This window comes from Macaca nemestrina, chromosome 1 (assembly GCF_043159975.1).
Source record: "Macaca nemestrina isolate mMacNem1 chromosome 1, mMacNem.hap1, whole genome shotgun sequence".
Lineage (NCBI taxonomy): Eukaryota > Metazoa > Chordata > Mammalia > Primates > Cercopithecidae > Macaca > Macaca nemestrina.
The window spans coordinates 168,183,067-168,209,222 of record NC_092125.1 but is presented as its reverse complement, the minus strand read 5'-3'; the positions used below and the strand labels follow the sequence as shown (position 1 = coordinate 168,209,222).

The following is a 26,156-nucleotide window of genomic DNA, read 5'->3' as shown; positions in this document are numbered from 1 at the left end:
TGTATGTTGAGGCAAAAGGATTGAACCTGGAAGTCTGGGACTTTATCATAGAAACAAAGTCTCAGATATTTTAGTTCTTTGGAAACAAATGCTGTCATTCAAAAGCATTTGACCCATCACTGTGCTGTCTACATGAGGAAGAATGTTCAAGTTGAATCCTAATGCTGTGAATGAAACACAATCTGTGTAGGGAATGAGCACAAAAGTTGAATTCCCATTGCTTTTTGGCCTTTTGGCTAAAATAAATGTAGCATCTAATTTTATCAGTTTAACATCTGATATGTCTTCTATCCATGAACAATATTTTAAATGGATTTTTTGGAGCAGGGAGATGGAATAGGAGTTTCTCCCACCCATTCCACACATCAGCCTGGTAATGCAGTTACTGCAGGAATGCAGTAAATGCAGTAACCTCCGCCTCACTAAAACAACAACAACAAAAGAAAAAAGTTGAATTCCAGAAATAGCTATTGCAGCAACAAGTCAGTCTCTCTGCTGGAAACACCTATCAGGGAAGCTAGCTCAAGTAGCAGATTTTGATTATTCTAAAGATAAATCATGGTTTTTGGGAATAGTGATACATGTTGGTTTGAGATTTAAAGACTGGGTTTAAATCCCAGTTTTTCCATTTATAGACTTTTTTTTTTCTTTTTTTCTTTTTTTTTTACACAAGAGAGTCTTGCTGTGTCACCTAGGCTGAAATGCAGTGGGTCTGTCGTAGCTCTCTGCAGCCTCTAACTCCTGAGCTCAAGTGATCCTCTCGCCTCAGCCCTCTTGAGTAGCTAGGACTGCAGGTGAGAGCCACCATGCCTGTTTTTTTTTGGTTGGTTTGTTTGTTTTTCAGATGGGGTCTTGCTGTATCACCCAGGATGGTCTTGAACTCCTGGCCTCAAGTGATCCTCCAGCCTCAGCCTCCCACATTGCTGGGATTACAGGCATGAGCCACTGTGCTGAATCTTACAGACTCTTACATTGGACATGTTTCTTGAACTCTCTGAGTCTTAATTTTATCACCTGTAAAACAGAATTCTAACAACCCTGCAATGGAGGAATTAAGAACTGTGTATATAAACTCTGAACAAGTGGGTACTCACTAAATAGTAATTATTGTTATTGTTACTGATAGTAAATAAGACAAAGTATATCACTGTAGGTGGGTATTGGAGCTGGAATTACATGGAAACTTCATATTCCAGGGAGTGGATAGAAACAAGTAGGAAAAGGCAGCCCGAAGTTACTTTTACCCTGGTCCTTATTCCTTATCTCCTTGGGTTTACAGAGATCTGTCTACATAAAATGGCAAAAAGGTTTGCATTGTAGTTTCTGTAAAGGGAACAGCTATGTAAAAAAAAGTAGTGATTGAGCATTAGGAAGGAAAACCAACATTTACGGATTTCAATTAGTGTTGCATCATTCTTGCATTTAACTTATGCGCTGACTTGCAAGCCTGCCCCAGTGTAGATATAACATCCTGGCATTTATCTTGTGTGCACTGCCCTAGGTGTTATTTTATATATATATATATGTTTTATATATATTTTTTTCTCATTTAATTCCCCCAAAGATTCTGAGAGACAGGGTTTTGTAAATCCTACCTTAGGAAGCTAAAGCATGGAGAAATTTATGCAGAGCTGAAGCTTGAGGCTACAATTTTTTTTTTTCCCTGAGGAAAGGGAGAGATGATACTGTGTATGGTAAACTTATTAATATTTGTTAATTCAGCCAACATTTTGTGTATACTGTATGCAAGATGCTAATAGATATGTTGGAGAAAATTAAGTCAGTGAATGGATTTGATGCCCTGTGAAGCATAGGAGGTTACTGTTACTTCTAATTACTACAAGAATTCTTGCTTCTTGGTGCATAAGATCTACTGTGGGGAACAGTACAAGTGCTGACCATCTGACTTTAGAGTTGAACAGTTTGGGACTTGATCTCAGCTTCCCTATTCACTGGTTACTGGGAGCTTGTTTTCCTATCTGTAAGATGGAGACAATAAAACCTAGGTCATCATGTGAGATTATTGAATGCAAGGAGAGAATATTAAAATTCATCCCAGTAAGTCCACTGTAGTCCTAGGCAACGTGACAGAGGTTACAGATCTTATACATCCAAGTAACACATCAATGGCAAGCTGGGGATAAGGATTTGGTTTTTAGGGTTTTACTTTCTGTTTTTGGTGACTCTTTTATTCTTGAGAAAATGTGGAAGGAGTAAGTGGAAGAACAGTTTTTTCAGTGCAACATCAGGCAAAAGAAAAGCAGATTTTTTTTCAGATGGTGAAAGCCTATGGCAAAATAGCTAACTTTCTCTTTAAGGTGTTTGGTAACCTGGAAAGGACAGCTGGCATGGGCAGAAAACTTGTTCAAGACAAACACTGTCCCAGCAATTTTAAAATTCCAGACATTACCCTGGGGCAAGCATCTCAACTTTTTCTTTCATACCACCTTCCAGGATCTTACTCCTGAGCCTAGGGTGCTCAAACCAAACCCTGCCTCTGACGTGTTGTCAGTTTTCCCTAAAATCACTTATCTTCTGTGGGACTGGAGTCAAGCTGACATGGAAGGCTCCCGCAAACCCTATTGAGGCTCTCTGGAGACAGAGTGGGTGATTGGAAATGGAAGGGGGAATGAGGGAAATTTAACCCCATAGAATATCTTCCCCATGAGAGTAGCTTTGCACTACATGGAGAGAGCTAAAAACCACAGACTTCCAGGGCTTGTCTGATACACAGGTTCCCTTGAGTGCTCTAACAGGTATTAGAAATAATATGATAGGGAACCAAGCTCTTGTAGAGGAGGGAGAATCTTTTCCTCTACCTATCTTAGGTTCTTCAGCTGGGTCTTTGTGCATTAGACCGGCCAAAGACAGACGAATGAACAAAAGTAAAGCAAGTTTATCAACAGGTGCATTGTTCATGTAGGTAAAATGGGAATACTCAGAGATGAGCAACTCAAAGGTTTGGTTAGAACTTGGGCTTATATAGCATCCTAGCCAAGGAACAATAAATTTTTAAAGAAATGACAAGATAAAGGACCTTGAGTCTCTAGGGGCAGCAAATTGTGGGAAGACAAATATATGGGAGACTAGTTGCAGATAAAGGCTAAATACTAAAGTTAATCATGTAGATTTTTCTTGTGTTGTCTCCAGGCTGACAGGGGTCTACAATTGTCTCTGGTGATTAATCTTTGTCCTTCCTGGTAGAGCAGGCAGGAGGTACACTTTTGTAAACTTATATCCTGCTTTTTGGCAAATGGAGGGAGGGCAGAGTGCTTTTCTAGTACCTTGTACCTATTTGCTTCTTCCTAATTGCCTTCAGCTCAAAATAATCCTTAAACCAAAGTGGCATACACTGCCCATGCTCTTGAGTAGATTGAAGGCTCCAAAGTAAAAAGTGCCATGTAGTACGGGATCTCCAAGCATCTGCAGTGAGTCAGGTATTACAATGCTGTTTTCAGTGAATGTGCCATCCGTCTATGAGGAGAAATGAGAGGAGCTAGAAAAATAAACTGACAGCTAGAAAAATACTCCACTGAATCAACAAATAGACATTTATTGAAACAATAACATGCTCAATGTGCAATTTTGAAAAAGTAAACTGAGCAAGGATCCTGAAACGTGATCGTGGTGAGAATTTATACTTCTCAGGTAGCCAGGGGAAGCTAAGTTTCTACAGATTCCTTTGTCTTTCAGTCCTTTTGAAAATAGAAAAAGCAAGAGAAGAGGGACCTAACCATCAGGTAGAGTGGATCTCAGCTGGAATGAGGGGAAGTGGCCCAGAATCCAACCTCCTTCAAAGAGCTGTGTGACAGGCAAGTCCTACCCTTTCTGCACCTCTTTCCTTAAATGTAAGATGAAGCATTTAGACCAGACTGTTTCAATGATCTTCTAGATTGCTCTTGCCAAAACAGAACTCTCCACTCCTGTGAGATAAGTACACAATGACTCTCAGAGATCTAAAAACTGCAAACTTTGAGGCCCCAAGGCACAAAAATAATAGCCTTTTTTTTTTTTTTTTTAAGGTTCATGAAAGCTTCGGACACAAAAGCTTATATGGTCTTCGTCTCTACAAATAAACCAGGGAGTAAAGAAAAACCCCACTGGTTTCAGTAAAGCGTTGCTATGAAGCAAAGCAAACCTATGCAAATATCAAGTTCTTAACGAGGTGTGTTTCCTAAGGGGCCTGTCCTCTGGTACCCCGCCCCTCGCCTTCCACAGTCATGTGAAGGCAGACAGGCACACACTCGCACACAAGCACGCACTTGGGAGCTCAGGGAACATAACACTGGTTAGTGAGTCGGTGTCCCTCTCCCATCGACTGCAACTTTTCCTCTCCTCTCTCCTCCCTCTCTCCACTTGTCTACATCTCCGTTCTCAGGAAGGCTCAGGGAGGATCCCCCGCTGCGTGCACTGCGTTCTGAGCGGCCCTGGAGAGACTCTGGGCCCGAGGTCCGGGCGGAGCCAAGGTCCCAGCCCACAAAAGGAACGGGCTTGAGGATTAGCCAGAGGGCTCAGGATCTAGGAGTAGGGTCCAGGGCACTGGGTTGGGGTTACTCTGGGGAAGCTTTGTGGGGCCAGGTGGGGTCTTAGGGCTGGAGCTGGACTCTGCGAGCTGGGGGCAGAGTTCTAGACTGGCAGGAACGGAGTTCTGAGTGGCGGGGGCGGGGTCGGGACCAACAAGGGGAGGCCTCTGAGAGTTGGGGGCGGAATTCTGGGCCAGTGAGGGATAGGGCGGGACCAGCAGGGGCGGCCTCCGCGAGCTAGGGGAGAAGCTCTGCACTATCAGGGGCGGGGCTCTGAGTAGCGGTAGCGGGGTCTGGAGCAGCAGGCGCTGCCTCAGCGAGCTAGGGGAGGAGCTCTGTACCGTCAGGGGAGGGGCTCTGAGTAGCGAGGCGGGGTCTGAACTAGCAGGCGCGGCCTCTGCGAGCTGGGGGCGGGGTTCTGCACCGGCGGGGGCGGGGCTCTGAGTGGTCGGGGAGGGGTCTGGACCAGCAGGCGCGGCGTTTGCGAGCTACGGTCGGGGTTCTGCACCGGCGGGGGCGGGGCTCTGCGTGGCCGGGGCGGGCTCGGGATCCGCGGGGCGACTCCCGGTCTGGCTTGGGCAGGCTGCCTGGGCCGTGGCAGGAAGCCGGAAGCAGCCGCGGCCCCAGCTTGGGAGACATGGCGGGCGTTAAAGGTACATCGCGGTCCCCGGCCCGCTCGTCGTGTGGTGGGGTTGCCACCTCCGTTCCAGTCAAGCCTGGGGCTGCGCCTTCCGCGCGCCTCTGGGGAACGGCCTCACCACCCTTCCCGCCTCTCCGGGTGGGGAGGCGATCGCCCGCTCCCTTCGTCCCTTGGGGTGCGGGTGGAGCGGCGTTTCGGGGGAGCCTCGGCCCTTTTTACGAGGCCGCTGGCCTTCCTGCTCTCCAGTGGCGGCACCAGACCCCTCCCCAGGCGGAGCCCTCGGCGAGAGCGGCGCCCTCCACCCCTCTCGAGTTTTTAAACCGGGTTTCCACTTCTTGACGTGTCCACCCTAACGCCTTTCCTCCGGTTTTCTGCCCCTCCGCGGTTTCCTATTTGCTACAAAGGACGCTTTGTCTCCAGCGTTCTTAGCATTGGGAAACTTAATCCTCTTTTTCCTAATGATTTTTCCAACTGGGCAGAGTTGACTGCGGGCGGGTGTCAATGGAAAGCATCCAGAAAGACGGTGTTTCTCGCAGTCGTGGAGAGTAGATTACGTGTAATTTTAATACTGCTTTCTTCGATGTTTTCTCTGTTCGTCTATGCATAGAGAAGAAAGTAGTGTTTGTGTAGTATGTGTTTTTTGCCTGGGGCAGTTGATAAAAACACCGTGTACCTTATCTGTATGGCGTTAGAGCAATGTGAGACGGAAAAGGTTTTTTGCAAGGCTTCCTGTATTTTGGTAGGAAACCATTCCATTTCTAATCTGTCGAATAGAGTAGCATGACTTGTTTTTATGTTGGCGCTTGTATCATTCTTGAAATTTGCACCCAAAGATATCCCCAGTTAATATCTGCTATAAACATGTGTATACACAAGTACGCCTCTGTTCACTATGAATTTATCCGAGTGTGTGAGATGTTAGCGGTAGACATATTTTATCATTATTTCTGACTTTTATACTCAATATCAGTTTAGTAAACATGGTTTACTTGGAGAGTGTCGACTGTGTGTTATACATCCTTTTGAAGCCAATGCCGAAAACATGAAAAGTAGTGTCTCAGTACAACACATGATCAGAAACTGCCAAATCATGATCATGTTACATGTGTGAATGTGTTAGAAAATTGTAATGTGGTGAAAAAAAAGGAAGTCCGAAATGGAAAAGGACTAAGGGAAGGAAGCATTTTACAGATTCTTCAACTTTTATTGAGGAACTACTGTATGCCAGAGACTTAGGGTACAAAGATAAATGAGAAGTTATTGGGGGATGACAGAGCTGGAAATAATTATATTACTATGTGAGTGTTTATGGTGTGCTCAGATGCGGTGGGAGAACAGAGATGGTAGGTTGAATTTTTGTCCTCCAAAAAGATATATTCAGGCTCTAATTCCCTAGTACCTGTGAATGTGATCTTATTTGGAAGTAGTGTCTTTGCAGATATAAGCAAGTTAAAATTATACTGGTTTAAGGTGGACCCTAATCCAATGACTGGTGTCCTTATAAGAAGAGGGGAATTTAGACATGGAGACATACAGGGAGAATACCATGTGAAAATGGAGACAGAAATTGGAGTGATGCAGCTACAAAGCCAGGAGCACCAAAGATTGTTGGCAACCATGTTGGCAACCACTAAGTATTAGGAAGAGGCAAGGAAGAGTGCTTCCCTGCAGCCTTCAGAGGGAGTGTGGTGTCGCTGCTGACACCTTGGTTTCAGAAGTCCAGCCTCCAGAACTGTCAGAAGATAAATTTCTGTTGTTCTCAGCCATCCAGTTTGTGGTACTTTGTAACGGCAGCCCTAGGAAACTGATCCAGGTGAGATTAATTTCCCGTGCTCCACAGAGAGGACTGTTTTCACAGAAGAGGCAATGCTTGAACTGAATCTGAAGGGATCAATATGGCTTCACTTGGCAAGGCATGGAGTGAAGGTGGAGTATATCCCAAGGGGGGAGGACAGCACGTGACATGGTGCAGGGCGCATGAAATAACACGCCTTCTTTTCTTCAGGTACTTAAGCTTCATTAGTGAGACTGGAACTCAGTGGTGAGGGTTGAAGCTGGACAGGCAGTTAGGAATGAGTCAGGCCATGGGGAGCCTCCATGCCAGAACAACTTGTAGGCTGTGGAAGCAATTGCAAAGGGATGGCAGCAGTGATATATATAGTTGAAAGATCACTGTCTGCTGTGTAGAGGATGGACTGGAAGAGTCACAGAGGCAGGAATGAGAGGATAAGGGCCTGCACCAGGGCTGTAGCAGAGAGTTTAAGAAGTCTGGGAGATTGAGTCACCTTGACTTACTGATTCGTTGGAAGGTGGAATGCAATTATGGTGTCAGCCCTCTAAGATAGGACCTTTAAAGGGTGGGGATAGTGGTTCAGTTTTACATGTTACACATGTTGAATTTGAGGTTCTTGTTGACTGTCAAGGCAGAGGAGTTCAGATTGGAGGTGGAAGTACAGGCCTAGTTCTATAGGACCTACTCTGGGCTGGAGCATCAGTGGTGGCTGGGCCCTTGTGGTACTGGGAGCTTTGGGTTGAACGTAAGTTTTCAGCTGGAGTGTGTGGAGTGAAAAGAGAGATGGGGTTGGATTTTTGGTCAACTCCAACTTTAAGAGATGCAGAGGATGTGATTCCTGAAAAAAGAGGGAAAAAAAAAAAAAAGACCAAAAAGAATCAAACAGAAAGATGGTTGTGAACCTTGAGAAACTGGTATCAGAACAGAAGGAAGAGGTCTGCAGTTCCTAGCTTTGACAGGCCTCATGGAGGAGGGGTTACTGCAGATGGTCAGGCACAGAGGAGGGGAGCAAAGCCCGCCAGGAAAAGATCATCTGTAATGAAATAATGTGTGATATTTGCTTTCCATCCACACATGGGCATTTTCCATTGAAGAGTGGAAATGTAAAAAGATATGTTAAAATTGACAGTTTTTCTTTGTCCCCTAACATCTGTATACTTTCAGATGTTTTTAAAAAAGCACTTTGGCACCTTCCTATTAAAGAGTCTCTCTAAATCTTCTCTCAAGTAAAAGGAAGCAATCAAACATGTTCATTAGCTTAATTAATTAAATTCTAATTATGAATATTATGGACTTTTTTCAGAAGAAAATTTGGATAAGATAGTCTCCTATGCTTTTGATTTCTACTTTTATCAAAGAACATTGCTAAAATGAGTAGATACTTGAGTCAGTCAGTATTTATTTGACTACCTCCTTTTGCCAAGCACTTTACATAGATTATCTCATTTAATTCCCATAAGCTCAATAAGGTGGCACCATTATTTCCATTTTACAGGTGAGAAATCAGGTTCAGAGGTTTAGCTTCTACCCAAGGTCATAAGACCAGATGGTGGCAGAGTTAAGATTTGACTCATATTTGTGACTCAGAGCTCAAAATTTTTTAACAACCTTGATACTCTGTTTCTCACTCAGCAGCACAACAAGGGCAAATACGTTCCTACTCCCACAGAGACTAGTGTCCAGTAGATACAGGGAATAAATATTTTATTCAGTGGACACTAGTTGAGAATTGTTTCCTACAAAGACATGAAAACAATCTTCAAATACTTGAAGTACCGTGGTTTGGGGAGGCAAAATGATCAAAGGTATATATTACAGGGAGGCAGTTCTGGATATAATTTAAAGAAGGAGGGCTTTCAACATTTAGAAACTGTTGGAATTAAATTAAACCTGTCTTGAGTGGTAGTGAGTTTTCCTTCACTGGAGTTGTGTGGACCGACTGACTGCCCTCTGGTGACAAATATACATACATTGGATAGGGGTTAGGTATAGGAATTACTTGAGACCTTTGTATACCTTATGATTTTAAGGTGGCAGACATGGGTCATTGTCTTAATCAGTTTGGGCTACTATAAGAAATATATTGTAGACTGGGTGGCTTAAACAACCAACATTTAGTTTCCACAGTTCTGAAGACTGGGAAGTCCAAAATTTTGGTGCAGTCAGATCTGGTATCTGGTGAGAGCCTTCTTCCTGGTTTGCAGGCCTGCTTTCTGCTCTCACATTGGAGAACAGAGGGAGAGAAAGAGAAGAGCATGTGCTCTACTTTCTCTCTTCTTATAAGGACACTCATTCCATCCTGGAGACCCTACACTCATGACCTCATCTGAAGCCAGTTATCTCCCAAAGACCCACCTCCTAATGGCGTCTCACGGTGAGAGGGGTGGAGCCAGGAAGGTTTCAACATATGAATTTGAAAGGGACACACACAATGCAGTCTGTAACAGGGATCAAATGTAACCTCAGTGAAATGAGTAAATTGCTACTTTTGCTCGAATTTGGGACCTTTTTTTCTTTCTTTTTTTTGTAAACATTTTTATTGATAAATGACTCACATACCATAAAATTAACATTTTTAAACTGTAAGATTTCATGGTTTTTAGTATATTCAGAAGGTTGTGCAGTCATCACTACTATCTAATTCCAGAAAATTTTATCATCTCCCAAAGAAACTCTGGACCTATTTAGAAGTCACTCCCCGTTTCCCCAAACCCTCTAGCCCCTGACAATCTCTACTGTGGGAACTTTAACTCTTGGCTTTATTTTTCACAGCTCTTGTGGCATTATCCTTCAGTGGGGCTATTGGGCTGACTTTTCTTATGCTGGGATGTGCCTTAGAGGATTATGGGTAAGTTATCATTTCAAAAAGAACCATTCCTCTTTCTGTGTCTTTGTCACTATTAGTATGGGTGTTAGAGAGTTTGGTCAATTTAGCACCAAGTTCTAACCAATGAGTTAGTGGAGCCCAGATTATGAACACCTTCCCTTTGTGGGTCAGGTGTACTTTTGCAGGAAAAAAAAGGGCTCTGTTAAAAAAAAAAAATTGATGTATTCATTCCGTAAGCATTTGTTTAACACCTACTCTGGGCTAGCTAGGGACACACAAATGAAGAGACACAGTCCTCTCCTCAAAGAGGTACAGTTCTAGTTGGGAATGAGAGACAGGCAAACAGTCTGGTCAGTAAGATGGCAGCTGCAGTGGAGATGCCGGCCAAGTATGCTGGAGCTCAGATAAAGTGCTTCTGAGTTTCAGTGGGACAGTCAGGGAAGGCTGCATGGCAGAGGTTGTATCTGAGCCAAGACTTGGTGGATAAATAAGAGTTTCTCAGGCTGATGAGTCAGGGGAGAACATTCCAGGCAGAGGGAACATTCTACACATTTTTTTATTCAACCATTGTTGGTTGAATGCTTCCCATGTGCCAGCTACTGTGATGGGAACTAGGGATTAAGACATAAGAAAACAAAGGTCCTGCTCTGTCAGAGTTTGTGTTTCAGTTGGGGAGACAGATAGTAAACAACAAAAGTGTGCATACTGCCAGAGGTAGAAGTGGTACAAAAGATGAAGAGCATAGAAGCTGGGAAGACAGTGGTCAGGGAGGGCCTCTCAGAGGAGGTAAAAAGTGAGAAGAATTGTCAAGAAAATCAGGAAGCAGGTCATACAGATCTCTAGGGAAAAAGTGCTTTAGGCACCAGGAAAGCTGTATGCTAAGGCCCAGAGACATGAAAGCATATATAGCCTTTTCAGGAAACCGCACATGGTACATTATGGTACAGCATAAATTGTAGTTGGAGTGGCAAAAGAAGGGTTAGTCAAGAGTGCAAAAGTCAGCACTTAGGGCTCTACATGCCTGCCATGTAGAGGAGGTTCCATTTTATACATCAGACAATAGGAGCTGGGAAAATATCTTGAGAATGGGTTTGGAGGAGGGGGTTATGTTAAAATGTCATTCTAGCCATAACGTGAGACCAGACAGGAAAGAGCTGAGACTGCAGTCAGGGAGAATAGTAAGGGACTACTGTCATAAATCAAGCAAAATTGAGGGCTGGGGTAGTAGGAATGGAAAGAAAAGGAGAGTGAGTTAGGAAACCAAACCAACCAACAGGTTTTGTTAATTGATGTCAAGATTCAACAAGGAGAGAGAGTTCTTAGATGTCTCCCAGGTGATTGGCTTGAACAACCAGATAGAAGATGATCTGATTAGGCTGGGCACCGTGGCTCACGCCTGTAATCCCAGCACTTTGGGAGGCTGAGGCGGGTGGATCATGAGGTCAAGAGATCGAGACCATCCTAGGCAACATGGTGAAACCCTGTCTCTACTAAAAATACAAAAAATTAGCTGGGCGTGGGAGCGCACGCCTGTGGTCCCAGCTACTTAGGAGGCTGAGGCAGGAGAATCACTTGAACCCAGGAGGTGGAGGTTGTAGTGAGCTGAGATCGTGCCACTGCACTCCAGCCTGACGACAGAGCAAGACTGTCTCCAAAAAATAAAAAAATAAATAATAAAGAAGATGAAGATGATGATGTGGTTAAGTGAGACCAACTGAAGTGAGTTGTTATGACAGTGATGAATTTAAATCCATCACCACAGTCCTGGCCAACTATTATGGAAATTGTTTAAACCCAAGAGGGATCCAAATATAAGCAGTCACTTATATTTGTTTAGAACCTTCACAGCAATTACTTTATTCTAGATTTAGGAATGTAATAAGGTATTATTATCCTCATTTCTTGCTGGGAAACCAAAGCCCAGAGTAGTTAAAGACTTACCCAGATTACACAGCAATAAGTGACAGAGGCCGGGCATGGTTGCTCATGCCTATAATCCCAGCACTTTGGGAGGCAGCGGTAGGAGGATTGTTTGAAGCCAGGAATTTGAGACCAGTCTGGGCAACAAAGTGAGACCCCATTCTACAAAAAACTAAAATAAAATCAGCCAGGCATGGTGCCTGTAGCAGGGTTGGGAGGCTGAGGTGGGAAGATTGGTTGAGCCTAGGGGTTGGAGGCTGCAGTGGGCTGTAATCGCACCACTGCAGTCCAGCCTGGGCGACAGAGCGAGACTCCGTCTCTTAAATAAAAAAGTAAAAAAAAAAAAAAAAAAAATTAAAATCGCAGACATGGAAATGGAGCTCATGTTCTTATGCTCTTGACCAAACATTTTTCCATTATTCCACAACCAACTGTAAATCTAGGAGTTTTAATTCTCTGTGATACACTGGGTCTTTGTAAGGTAAGAAAATGACTCATTACTGATACTACAAAGAAGTTTGTTTTCTATCTTTATTTTAATTTTTTGTTTTTTAGAGATGCCACAACACCCAGCTGATTTTTAAAAAAAGTTTTTGTAGAGACGGAGTCTCTCTGTGTTGCTCAGGCTGGTCTTGAACTCCTGGCCTGAAGTCATCCTCCCGCCTTGGCCTCCCAAAGCTGTATCTTAATGATAGTGAACCAGGATTATCATCTGTATTGGAAGTCAGCAAACTGCCACGTATAACCTGCTACCTGTTTTTGTAATAAAGGTTTTATTGAAATACAGCCATGCTCATTTGTTTATGAATTATCTTTGGCTGCTTTTGCATTGCTCTGCCAATTATCTTGGGCAGAGTTGAGTAGTTGAGATAGTCTTTATGGTTTGCAGATCCTCATTATTTACTCTTTGGCCCTTTACAGAAAAAGTTTGCCGACCCCTGGCCTACATGTTTACTGAATTGTATATACTTAATATTTACATTTTATATATAAACAAGGTTTCTTGTATATGAACATTTCTCTTAGTTGGATATTGGTGGCTTACTATGAATGGAAACATAAAGTCAGGTTGTTTTTCACAAAATTGTCACTGTATTCCAGGAAAAATTAAGAGTTCTTGGCTGTGGATATGTCAGGTGACAGCTATTTCTATTCCAAACCCCTTCCCTTCTCTGTATCTCCTTTCTCACTGTTCAAACAAGGGCTGTGAAGTAGAGAATGTCTAAGGGCTCCTTCCCACAATATTGTTTGGTGATTCTTGAAACATACTAACATCCCTCTACTTTAGAATCAGGAGTCCAAATCCACTGTTTCCATCCTGAGTCCTCTTGAAGGACACATTCCCTTCTTGCCTTTTGGTTACCCAGATCTGTGGCTGGAATGGGAGGCTTTCATTAGCGTGGCTTCATCCTCACTCCTGCTTGTAGGTGCGGTCTGGGTGTGTCTGTGTGATCACAGTATTGTGGCGATATGAATTACTGTGGTGTATAGATGAAAATGAGCAGAGACTTTTTTTTTCCTTAAGAAATGAAGCATAACAAATGTCTTGATGGAGAAAAAAAGATTATTTTTGAAGTATTTATAGAGAAAATACCATTGGAAACCAGATGGCAATTTTTTTAATAATTGCAAAACCTTGAAATTTGGGAGGAAAACAGTTTTGTTTTGTTTTTGCATTACACTATCAATTGTGAGCTATTGTAATGAAGATTAGAGTACATCTAAGGTTTTCACTAGTGAGCATATTTATTTTCATGCCTTCTGTACTTAAAATTTATTTGTTATTTTATTCATTTAACAAGTATGAATGGAGTACATCATTCTAGGCCCTGGAGATAAATGGCGTTTGACCAAGACTAATCTATCAGATGGGAATAAGTGTTGTGCAGAAAGTTAAAAGATGGTGGTATGTTCAAGGGTGACCTGGGGTACTTTAGAATAGATGGCCAGGGAAAGTTCCGCTTTTAGAAAGGAATCTGTCAGTTTAGATCACAAGGTATGAAGGAGTCAGCCAATGAGAAGAACATTGCAAGCAGGCAGCACAGCTAGTGCAAAGGCCCTAGGATAACAGTTATGAGCTCAGAGTGTTCAAAGAACAGAAAGAAGGCTGGTGTGGCTACAGATTAAGCAAATGAAGGGAAAGGAGTACAAAATGAATGGAAGAAGTAGATAATACCACACCATGTAAGGCTTTGTAAGCAAAGACAACGAATTTGGGGTTTATTCTAAGCCCTTAAAAGGTTTCAAGCATGCATGCACTCAAAAGATCTTTACCAAATTAGCTTTTGCAAGACACTCTACTATGTTCTACAGGGAAGGCAGAAATGACCAAGTTAAAATTCTGTCTCTAAAGAAATTGTGGCTCAGTGGTACAGAAAACAGTAAAGTTTCTAGAGATTATATTATACAGTGGTTTCTTAACACAATATAAGCTACCTACATAGTAATTTTAAAATTATCACTACTTATCTGGTAGAAATCATCTTATGTTCTTATATTCACCATTAATTAATTTTTTGACCTAAACATTTAAAATAGCAATGATTTTGAAATAGTAGTATGTCTTTCATTTAAAATGTAACTGTTACTTTTCTTTTTGGATTTTGCCTGGGTCCAACTGACAGCGTTTACTGGCCCTTATTCGTCCTGATTTTCCACGCCATCTCCCCCATACCCCATTTCATTGCCAAAAGAGTCACCTATGACTCAGACGCAACCAGTAGTGCCTGTCGGGAACTGGCATATTTCTTCACTACTGGAATTGTTGTTTCTGCCTTTGGATTTCCTGTTATTCTTGCTCGTGTGGCTGTGGTAAGTTTTATTTTCTATTGTTTTGCTCAACTGTTGCTGAGTTTACTTCAGAAGCCTGTGTCTGGGACCTCCATTTCATGTTCATTACTTAGGCTTTATACTCAGGGCCATGTATTTTTAGTTTCTCTGTTCTTCTACTTTAGACCTGCCTATCAGTAGCTCGACCATGCTTTCAGAGTGCTTTCTTTATTTCTCTTACAACTTTTAGCCAGACTGTATGATTTCTTTCTTTTTCTACTTTAAGTTATTCTCTGGAATTGTTCTTAAATTCCTGCCTCTTAAGTCTTACAGTAATCCACAGATACTATGCTAGCAGTACTTTTCTAGTTGCAAGATGAAGATATTTCAAATTCTTCTCCTGCAAATGGGATCATGGACTCAACTCTCAATGCAGTAGAATAGGTATATGTTGAGGGACAACTATGTAGCTTCCAGAAAATGCAGTGAATAAGATGACATCTTCACTTCCAAGACAAAAACTTTCTTTTTGTCTTCAAAGTACACATTGTAGGTATAATTTATTCAATTATTTGATGTTCACTATCTCTCCTCCTATTTGATTTTATTCCCTCCAATTACATTCCGTTTTAATTTTATGAAATCTTATTTGAGGCATTAAATATCATTTGAGCGCAAGTCTTGTTTATTTATTCAATAAATATCTTTGGAACAACTGCTACTGTAAAACACCAGAAATAAGAAATAGGTACTGTCTGTGCTCCTAAGGAACACAGAAACCAGCTTGCTGGCTAAGTATACTGTAAGTGTACTATGTGAGATGGTTGAAGCATGATCAGAATGCCATAGGGGCACCAAGAAGAGAGAAATTCCAACTGGCATTTGGTAGGGGCCTCTAAGGATAAATAGCATTTGTGTTAAGGTAGGATGGCTGTTATATGGAATGACATTCACGTGTAAGAATGCAGTGTATGGAATAAAGAAGAGTCCAGTGTGGTAGAGCTAAAAGAAAGTTGTTGAGATTAAGGCTGGAAAGGTTGTGAAACCTGACTAGCAAGGGTCTTGAACTTTGACTAGATAATTGGGAAGGATTGAAAGTTTTTTAATACAACAAGATTGTCATGACTTTATTCTTCTTGTGCTTTAGACCAGCGCTTCTTAAGCGCTGCAGTAAATATTTATATTTTTTCCTTTCAATACTGTCGTCATGTTTTGTGAAGAAACTTTCATTGACGTTTCTATTGATTAAAGTAAAACAAAAAATGCCCACTAGAGGGTACTGTCACCCCCAAATGTGCTTCTGTAAAACCATCTACAAACCATTTACCAAGCTGGAAAGCAGTTTTCAGTTGTATAAAGACTATTATTTAAAGTCTTTTCTTGCCTAGAAAAGAAACAAACAAATTCATAACTCTCCAATTTTTATTTTCCATGAAAGAAGTTGATGTGTGCAAAACTTTCAGTACCCAATATTGTAATTGCACTATTTATAATCTTACCACTTGAGTTTTACTTAAGGCAATCATTGTCAATTAAAAACAAGTAGAGAAATATGTCTAATTGGGAAAATGTTAAGGATGATACCAGACTTAATTAACAAGTATCACCGAAGTAATTAGACTCATTACTGAACAGTTCATTGTCTCCTGTCTGTTACATTATTAAGCCTTTTAGCAGCTTTGTGTAATATTTCATTGGATGTTTCTAATGCAGAAAATAATAGAGATTGCAAAGAGTACGATATGAGGGAAGTAAGGATTTAATCCTTCTTTTCTTGTCTTTCAGATCAAATGGGGAGCCTGTGGCCTTGTGTTGGCAGGCAATGCAGTCATTTTCCTTACAATTCAAGGGTTTTTCCTTATATTTGGAAGAGGAGATGATTTTAGCTGGGAGCAGTGGTAGCACTTTATTCTGATTACAGTGCATTGAATTTCTTAGAACTCATACTATCTGTATACTTGTGCACATGCAGCATTTTACTATGAAATTTAATATGCTGGGTTTTTTAATACCTTTATATCACGTTCACTTTAAGGAAGACTTCATAAGTAAAAGATGAGTTTTATTCTCAGCAAATAGACCTGTCAAATTTAGATTATGTTACTCAAATTATGTTACTCGTTTGGCTGTTCATGTAGTCATGGTGCTGTCAGACAATATGTTAACCCAGTCTTGTAGACAGCTGCCACCTTACGCAGTGCATCTAAACCTTTTGCTTGGGGATGTGCTTGGAGAGGCAGATAACACTGAAGCAGGTCTCTCATGGCCCAGGAAGGCAGGGGTGGATCCCTCCTTGTGTTGTAGTCCATGCTATTCAAAGTGTGGCCCACAGACCAAGAGCCTCAACATTTCCTAGGGCCTTATTAGATAAGTGCAGAATCTGAAGCCCCACTCTGGACCCAGGGCATTTTGATGAGATCCACAGGAGCTGTATGCACATGAAGGTTTGAGAAGCATCGTCATAGAGAAGTAAACATCACACCCAACTTCCTTATCTTCCCAGTGGCTAAACCACTTAACCTCTCTGGGTGTTACCTGCTCATTTGTTTGAAAACAAAAAAAAAGTCTCAGCTGCCCTCAAGTTCAGATGTTCAAGCCTATAATATTTAGGCTGTTCCTCAAATTTGTGAAAAGTGTTCTCAGAATTGGGAGATAGTCAAAGGGTACAAAGCCTCAGGAGGAATAAGTGTGATTTTTTTTTTTTTAAGATCACTTGCACAGCATGCTAAATATAGGAATAATTGAATGTATATTTCAGTATTGCTAAGAGTAAATTTCTAATGTTTTCATTAAAAAGTTAAATATTTGAGGTCGTATGTTAATTAGTGTAATCATTCCACCTTATATTCAAAACTCATAACACCATATTGTACCCTATAAATATATACAATAATTTGTAAATATATAATCAAAATAAGTTAAAAAACAACAAAAAAGCCCCTCTCCCCCAAAAAAATTCTCAGTGGGGAACAGATGTATCTTCTCATCTGAAAGGCAATGCTGGGGGAAGAGCTCCACTGAGATGTGGGCTGGGAGGCTGGGCTGGAGCCAGCCCCTGCATTAGCAGGAGGGGAAGAATAGATATGTGACTCTTTTACATTTCCTTTATGATCTGGGCTTCTCCCCAGCTCCTTCCCTCTGCCCCCCACCCCTACTCTTCAACAGTTCTGGTTTGCCCTGACTTCTCTGCGACTCTGGCTTCTTCCTGAAGTGATACAGGAGCCATGTAAGCACGCAGTGGATGAACTGCTTAATTTCACTACATGTTGATGTACTTATTGTCTTCTATCCTGTAGGTCTTTTCTATATAACTTTATGCCACCCTTAAATGAATCATTGGGTATACATGTCATGTTGGATCCTGTGATCACAGTTTTCCCAGCTCATCTTTTTCTAAGATCTGTTGAGGAAGGGAAATATGGGAAGGAGAACCATTTGATCAGAATACAACCAATAGTCTTTAAGCATTTTTAAAGTATGAAACTGAAATACATTCAAAACACTTAATCCTTGAGGCTTGTGATCTGAGTAATTAGCAGATATGATGCTGGGACCAGAAAATAGAAAGTAATAACTAAAGTGTTAATGTGCAACGTTATTTTTTGGACTTGTGCATGATTTTATGTTTTCAATGTCCTGTGTACATATAGAATTGTTAAAGTTGTTGTTTCCAATATTTATATTAGAAAAATTATTTAGATACTTTATAATTTTAACCAGCATTTTTTAATAATGACACTTGCATTTATTGTATTGTAATAAATTTCACTTTTAACTTTAAAAGTTTAACTTTAAAAGTTTTTATTGTGATGTTGCCTTGCCTGAAAAGATAACAAAAACGAGAGAATTTCTTGATGTTTTAAAATGGGCAGTTTTGAGCAATAATCTGTCCTAATAGAACAATAGCAATAAGTTTTAGGATACCATTTTGAATGTCTAGTTGCTGTGTAATACCTTTTCTTTCTAAGATGGCAATAATGATTCGTTTCTACTACATTTTGCAAAAGTGTTTTTGTTGCTTATACACATTTTCAATAACCAAGATAGCCTTCATATGTAGCCTTAAAGCATTACCTCTTGACTGTATCTTTAGAGTGATATAAAGTACTTGTATATAGAGTATTTCAAGTGATAGATTATTAGATTTGCTCTATGTCTGAAAGGAGAGCTATTTATTCTGTAGTGCCTACATATCATTTAAATAGTAAATATCAGTAGGAAATATTGCTGTATCTGAATATATAATACAAAAGTTTGATCATGGTGACACAAATGTTGGGCATTTTTTTCCTTACAGAAGGCTCTTTTTTTTTTTTTTTTTTTTTTTTTGAGACAGAATCTTGCTCTGTCGCCCAGGCTGAAGTGCAGTGGCACATCTCGGCTCACTGCAAGCTCCGCCTTCTGGGTTCATGCCATTCTCCTGCCTCAGCCTCCCAAGTAGCTGGGACCACAGGTGCCCACCAACATGCCTGGCTAATTTTTTGTGTGTGTTTTTAGTAGAGAAGTGGTTTCACCGTGTTAGCCAGGCTGGTCTTGATCTCCTGACCTTGTGATCCGCCCACCTCAGCCTCCCAAAGTGCTGGGATTACAGGCGTGAGCCACTGCGCCTGACCAAGAGGCTTTTTTTTTTTTTTTTTTTTAATGAGTTGTACAATGTATTTGGAGATTCAGAGCATAGTGACTGTAGTCTAAAACTGAGATTGCACTTCTAAAATTGTCCACAAGTAAACAATCTTATGAAGGGATTCTTTATCATGTTTCAAACAAGTGGCTTACAAGCAGACTTTGAGACACTTTTCCACAGAAACAATACCATGAATTGGTGATTGAGTTTCCAGGCCAAGCCTCCCTCAAGAGGAAGGACAGTGCAACTTTCCACCCCTTTTCCTAAGAACAAGGTCTTTCTCCTTTTAATTTTTCCACTCATTTTCACCTCCTAATGCCCTTGAGATCCAGGTGCACTCCTGGGAATTTTGCTCACCTCTGCCAACTGAGAGCCTTCCCATTGGCCTCCATCTTCCCTCCTGAGGTTCTTCATATTCCAGAGTCACCCACCCTTCTCCTCTCATTAGTTCTCTAAGTCTGATGTCATGTGGTGCTGAGAAGAAAGCAGATCACACTTCATCACAGAAACAATGAATGCCTTGTGATTTTCTTCTCCACATCTGAAACTCCTGACACCTGCATTGGGCCGACTGCCATTCCCATGACTGCCGCACCTGCATTTTTAGAGAATGCCTCATAACCCACTGATTCTTGTTCACAGAGAATGGGAGAACGGAATGAAGAAACATTCCAGCAGCTTATGGAAGGATAGCAATATTTTGGGACAGGGACAATCCTATCGTATCTCATCTCTTCCTCAGGAGGAGTTCTGAGCTGGTCTTGCTTTTCATAGTTGTTTCTTTTCTTCCATTTAAGAACCCATAGATTTTTCTTACGGTCCTGAGGAAGTCCTTACCTCTGAGGTATCTCCTCCACGAATACTGTTTTCAAGGCTGAAATGGTTCATCATGTTAATAACCTTCTTTATGTTCTCAGGGAAATGCTTAGGTGGTGTCACAAAATGTGCCTTTTCAAAGTTTGCAAAATCACATTTTGTATCCCGATAGAACCAAAATATTTATGAGGATGCTAGTTGTGAACTAGTGATTAGTTCGCAACTGAGAAGTATTATTTCTGTAGTAGATACATATTAGTTGTGCATTTTAATTTAATTCTCCTTTTTCCATTTTGTCTCATGAAGTACCTTATTGCAAAAATCCCACTGAGTAATAGCTCATAAATTATAATCTTTCAAATAGCCATGCTACCAGCATACAACAGTGATACATGTAATCCCAAATGTAATGTGATAGGACAATTACTTTGTAAATAAAAGTTGTTACTGACATTTTAACGAAGGCTTTTATGTACGTTATTAAATGAAAAAGTTTATATGTTCCTTTGAGGTATGTTACGTTTGGAAAGGAGATCGGTAAGTTAATTTTCCCAGTGTTTTTGTCTGCATAATCTTAATGTGAATCTGACCAGTGAAACCTGTACTTGCTGTAGTTGAAGAGAAGCAGTCCAGGAATGTTGTGCTGACTGGAAGGAATCCAGGCCCTAATTTCTGTGGCTGATGCTCCCCGTGGTGGACCTGGAAGACTGGAAAAGCTGTATTGGAAAAGAGGAAAAAACCTGACACCTTAAGAAAAGTGCTCTACATATTTTGAAGAGTCTTTTTGCACACTAAAGAAAAGAATGCACTAATAGAAAATAGTCTTTAAGGAATAATATATCCTCCTTATGCACAAAATATTTGGGAAAGATCTGATTTTTACTAGTGGATTTAGGCAGCCAGATTATAAAGAAATCAAGCTAGTTGTTTCTTTGTGTTGCCAAGCCAAGTGTAAAGTTAAACTTTTAATAGAAGTAGAAATAAAAATGTGATAATACCAACATAACTGTAAAATGGCCGTAAGAAAAATCAGTTCCCAAGCAAAATTAATAGATGACCATTTTGAAACAGTTATTTGTGGTCAATACTAGGCACATAGGCAAAGTGGTCTTAATCCTAAGATTGCTCATTTGGAGAAGAGCACACTTGGAGATTGCACAGTCTCTCTTCACTTTTGAGTAGATCTGTCAAAATTGAATGATTATAACTGTTTACACACTTCTGAATGAATGAATAGATATTAAGTGTGTGGATTCATTCATTCATTTTTTCCCCTCAGAATAATTAAATAATAAAACCATCAGTTCAACTTGAGCTGGCTAATCATTTCACTTATCAATTTAAAGTGTAAATGCACCCATGCCTCTGCCGTAACACTTTCACTTCCTCTGTGGTTGAGAAACAAATGGTATCACCACACTCTGTAAAGTTTCATGATTTTTACAGCCTTCTTCTCAAAATTGTATGCTTGTTCATCTGACAAACCCAGAATTCTCCAGTACTTCGAGCCATCACTGCTGCAGCCTTGCCGTTTGTGGTTCCTTGACAGTGCTTCTGCTAAAATCCACTTAACCACTGATGGAAATGAGTTACATGAGCTCTAAACACAGGTTTTAATCCGATTCCTGATTTATTCAAGATACCACTTTAGTATTTGCAGTGAGTCTTAGGCTTGATTTATTCAAGATTCCATGGTGTGGAACTGATAGTTGCTCAGCTCTTTAATAAAATCACTGGAATGAAAAAATATATATATATATAAACAATTTTTTTTCTTTTCTTTTTTTTTTTTTTTGCAATGGCATCTCAATATGTTGCCCAGGCTGGTCTCAAACTCCCTGGGCTCAAGCTTCCCTTCTGCCTCAACCTCCTAAGTAGCTAGTACTTCTGCTGGAAACATGCAGATGATGAATGGATAATGTGATATATCCATGCAATGGAATGTTTTTTCAGACATAAAAGGGAATGAAGTACTGAAACATTGCTACAGCGTGTATGAGTCTTGAAGACATTATGTGAAGTGAAAAGAGCCAATCACAAAAGGCCATAAAAGGTCACAAAAGGCTGAGGCAGGAGAATCGCTTGAACCCGGAAGGCGGAGGTTGCAGTGAGCTGAGATCGCGCCACTGCCCTCTAGCCTAGGTGACAGAGGGAGACCCCATCTCCAAAAAAAGTTTATATTTCAGTGTAAGAAGAAAAAAACTAGGTAAATAAAGTATCTGATATGGTAGGCACTACTGGAAAAAATATAGTGGGGAAGGAGGATAAGTAGTATTTGGGCATTGTGGTTTTATATAGGGTGGCCATGAAAGCCGCACCCAAAAGAGGCAAAGAAGAGCTATGTGGATTTCAGGGTCTCCTTCTGTTGTCCAGGCTAGAGTGCAGTGGCAAGATATGGCTCACTGCAACCTTAACATGGGCTCAAGGGTTCCTCCCGCTTCTACCTCCTGAGTAGCTGGTACTGCAGGCATGGACCACCGCACCTGGCTAAGTTACTTATTTTTTTGTAGAGATGAAGTTTCCCTACATTGACCAGGCTGCTGTCCAACCCTGGCCTCAAGAAATCTTCCTGCCTACCTCAGCCTCCCAAAATGCTGAGATTACTGGTATGGGCCATGGCTCCTAGCCTTCATTTTTTTGTTTTTTTTTTTTTCAAAAAATATTCCAACTAAGCTTTGGCATTTATTGCTTGAGAAATAAATAATATAAATAAAATAGCTTGATTTAGGAAAAGAAATTATGTGCTAGCTGGAACACTGGCCAGGTTATGGTCATGATAAAGACAAGACCAGCCGGGTGCGGTGGCCCACACCTGTAATCGCAGCACTTTGGGAGGCCAAGGTGGGCGGATCACGATGTCAAGAGATTAAGACCATCCTGACCAACATGGTAAAACCCCGTCTCTACTAAAAATACAAAAATTAACTTGGCATGGTGGCTTACACCTGTAATCCCAGCACTTTGGGAGGCCAAGGTGGGCGGATCACGATGTCAAGAGATTAAGACCATCCTGACCAATATGGTGAAACCCCGTCTCTACTAAAAATACAAAAATTAACTTGGTGTTGTGGCTCCCTCCTATAGTCCTAGCTACTCAGGAGACTGAGGCAGGAGAATTGCTTGAACCTGGTAGGCAGAGGTTGCAGTGAGCCGAGGTTGTGCCACTGCACTCCAACCTAGCAAGAGCACAAAAAAAAAAAAAAAAAAAAAGAGCGACACGGTTGAGCTAGAGAGTAAATAAAATGGCCCCTAATACGATGGGTATAGATTCATGAAGTGGCAGTAGCTGAACCGTTGCTACTGTTAACTATGAGGACTAATTAAGGCAATGTCAGGAACATTTTCTTTCTTTTTCCTTTTTTTTTTACTCTGTGTTTCTTCGTTATCTGCATTTATCCTCATGCAGGTTGGAAACTGCTGAAATCTTAGGAGCTCTTTTATTCTAAGCCAAATCAGTCAGATTACAAACCCCATTGTATTTTAGATAACCCGAGTGATTACTCAGGTGCTCAAAAGCTTTTAGAGAACTGCTAAACCTCATGTACTTCTGGGCAGTATTAGCAATTAAAAGAGTTTAATTTTCTATGTTAGGTGAAATTGATTCTGGTTTGGATTTCTGTATTTGGATTGAGAGATATTTTAACCAGGTTAAAATATTGGTGAAAAGCCATCTCTAATGAGACTTAAAATCATAAAGCTACTTCCCCATTCAGTTCTTGTCACTATTTCAGGGTACTGCTGGGCAATAGGACATGAGTTCCCATTGCTTATAGGATCTTCAGATGTACATCCCTCCAGTGGATTCGACTCAGTATTGTTAAGACATCAATTTTTCCGCAACGTGATTTATAGATTGAAAGCAATCCCAGTAAAAATCCCGGTAAGATTTTTAGGAGAAATTAACATATTCTCTGATTTCTAACTTATTACAAAGTTATACATTAGACAATGCGGTATTGGAGAAAGGACACCCATATAAATCAATGGAATGGAATCAAGAATTCAGAAATAGACCCAAAAATATATGGTCAAATGATTTTTGATAATTAGGAAAAAATAAAAACATTTTAAGCTGAGGAGATACGGGACAAATTATTTGCCCTCATGGAGCCTACCTTCAAATGGGCAAGACAAATAATTTTTAAAGTAAAAAATAATTCAATAGTGAAATTTGGGCTGGGTGCAATAGCTCATACCCATAATCCCAGCATTTTGGGAGGCTGAGGCAAGTGGATCACCTGAGGTCAGGAGTTCAAGACCAACCTGGCCAACCTGGTGAAACCCCGTCTCTACTAAAAATACAAAAAATTAGCTGGGTGTGGTGGTGGACGCCTGTAATCCCTGCTACTTGGGAGGCTGAGGCAGGAGAATCACTTGAACCCAGGAATCACTTGAAGGCGGAGGTTGCAGTGAGCCGAGATCACGCCATTGCACTCCAGCCTGGGCAACAAGAGTGAAACTCCATCTCAAAAAAAAAAAAAAAAAAAAAAGCTGGGTGCAGTGGCATGCGCCTATAATCCCAGCTCCCAGCTACTCAGGAGGCTGAGGCAGGAGACTAACTTGAACCTGGAGGTGGAGGTTGCAGTGAGCCGAGATCACACCACTGCACTCCAACCTGGGCGAGGAAGAGAGATTCTGTCAAAAAAAGGAATAAGAAAACAGAAAAGAAAATTGACAGTAGTGAATGCTATGAAGAAATAAATCAGGATAAAGGCATAGAAAATGACTTGTAGTGATGCTATTTAAATAGGGTGGATAGAGATGATTGGTGGTTGAACAGACCTATGAATAATGAGAAGGATGAACACGATGGGACCTATTTTTAAGTCTACTCTTTCAATTCTTTTTAATATTCATTTATTCTTTAAAGAAATATTTGTTGAGCACCTATTATGTGCCAGATATTATTCTAAGTGCTGGAGGTAGAAGAGTAAATAAAATAGACAAACCCCCAGCCCCCATGGTGCTTACTTTTTTTTTGGTAGGGAAGCAAAAAATAAACTTCACAAATAGGTCAAACGGATGGTATGTTAGTGGAAATGCTAAGGCAAAAAAAGGAAGGAAGAAAGGGATATAGAATATGTGTGAGTGTGCATGTGGGTGTGAACGGGTGACGGTGGCTTCTCTTTAACATACAGTGCCCAGGAAAGGCTTACCTTTCTTGGTACTTTTGAAGGAAGTGGAGGCAGTTATGGAGGTGGCAATGGGCAAGATGGTCCAAAAAGAGGGATCAGCAAGTGCAGAGGCCCTGAGCTGGAGCACACCTGTGAGCTGGCGTGAAGCCTTCAGGGAGAGTGGAGGGAGATCAGATAATGTGTGTGTAGGGGTGGATGGATCCTATGGGGCCTAGCAGGTCATCGTAAGGTGTCGGCATTCATTTAGAGATGAGACGCCACTGGAGATATGAACAGGAGTGGCATGATTATGTTTTATTGGGATTGCTCTAGCTGTGTTTTAATTAAAACTATTTTATAAAGAGAGGAAAAAAATTTTTGCTTTTCCAAATCAATCATGTTTATGTCTTTGAAAGAGGAGAACAACAAATCACAGAAAACATAAATAAATGCATTTTGTTCAGGGACAGATGGCTGAAGCAACAAGAGTGAATCACAGAGTCACAGAATCACAGTTATGTGCAAAGCACTCAGGAAATAGCTTGGTCCCTAATTAATCATTCTATGTTGTTAAACTCTGCGGAGATAAATTTAGCCAGCAGTAGGTAGAATGAGATGAATTCTCATGAAAACATGTTTTCAATGAAGTTGGCAAAGAATACTGTGTAAACCCCAAATAACTGAAACTATGTCCTAATAGCATTGAGCTTGGTGTGCCACATCCTTAGCAATAATCACTTGGGTATCTGTCCCTGGGACCTGCAGACGGAGGATGTTAACATCTGATTTAGCAAAAGGGGTGGGGAGAGTGATGGGGGACAAGGGAGAGAGTCCTGAAACATACAGGTGCTTTGGGGCTACTTCCCCCTCATGGTGACCCTAGGAGCTGACTTTGGTGTCATTTAGGCATATTTGCTGTCAGGACTCACACTTCCTTAGGTTTAAGCTATCAATAAAAGGGAAGTGGTTTCTAAGTCCTAGCCTTTGGACTGCATTCCTTTAATTCGTATAGTGGACCAGGGTGAAAGTTATCATTGTAATGGTTGGTAGCACAATTCTGAGGAGAAAACGTTTTTTGTTTATTTAATCTTAGATATGCCATTTGAGTGTTAAGAGCTATGGCCCACGACA

General features: G+C 41.0%; 1 protein-coding gene and 1 non-coding gene across 3 annotated transcripts; both read left to right on the top strand.

Annotated features, from left to right (window-relative positions):
- Positions 1 to 216: 216 nt before the first annotated feature.
- Positions 217 to 407, top strand: LOC112429613 (U2 spliceosomal RNA). The gene has a single exon (XR_003021877.1). It is a non-coding gene; the product is annotated as a U2 spliceosomal RNA (small nuclear RNA).
- Positions 408 to 5,023: 4,616 nt separating this feature from the next.
- LOC105498456 (leptin receptor overlapping transcript) lies at positions 5,024 to 20,370 on the top strand. Of its 2 annotated transcripts, none has more exons than XM_071091809.1 (4): positions 5,024 to 5,176; positions 9,728 to 9,803; positions 14,327 to 14,513; positions 16,257 to 20,370. In XM_071091809.1, the coding sequence occupies exons 1-4, from the start codon at positions 5,161 to 5,163 to the stop codon at positions 16,371 to 16,373; spliced, it is 396 nt and encodes a 131-aa protein (XP_070947910.1). In that variant the 5' UTR covers positions 5,024 to 5,160; the 3' UTR covers positions 16,374 to 20,370. The 2 variants fall into 2 exon arrangements, with proteins under 2 accessions (XP_070947910.1, XP_070947913.1); XM_071091812.1 differs by lacking the exon at positions 5,024 to 5,176 and adding an exon at positions 5,747 to 5,902.
- Positions 20,371 to 26,156: the final 5,786 nt, after the last annotated feature.

Excerpts from the sequence above, each read along its gene's own strand:
- LOC105498456 (XM_071091809.1), top strand. Across the intron at positions 9,804-14,326 it reads TGTGCCTTAGAGGATTATGG|CGTTTACTGGCCCTTATTCG; the intron begins GTAAGTTATCAT and ends TCCAACTGACAG. Across the intron at positions 14,514-16,256 it reads TTCTTGCTCGTGTGGCTGTG|ATCAAATGGGGAGCCTGTGG; the intron begins GTAAGTTTTATT and ends CTTGTCTTTCAG.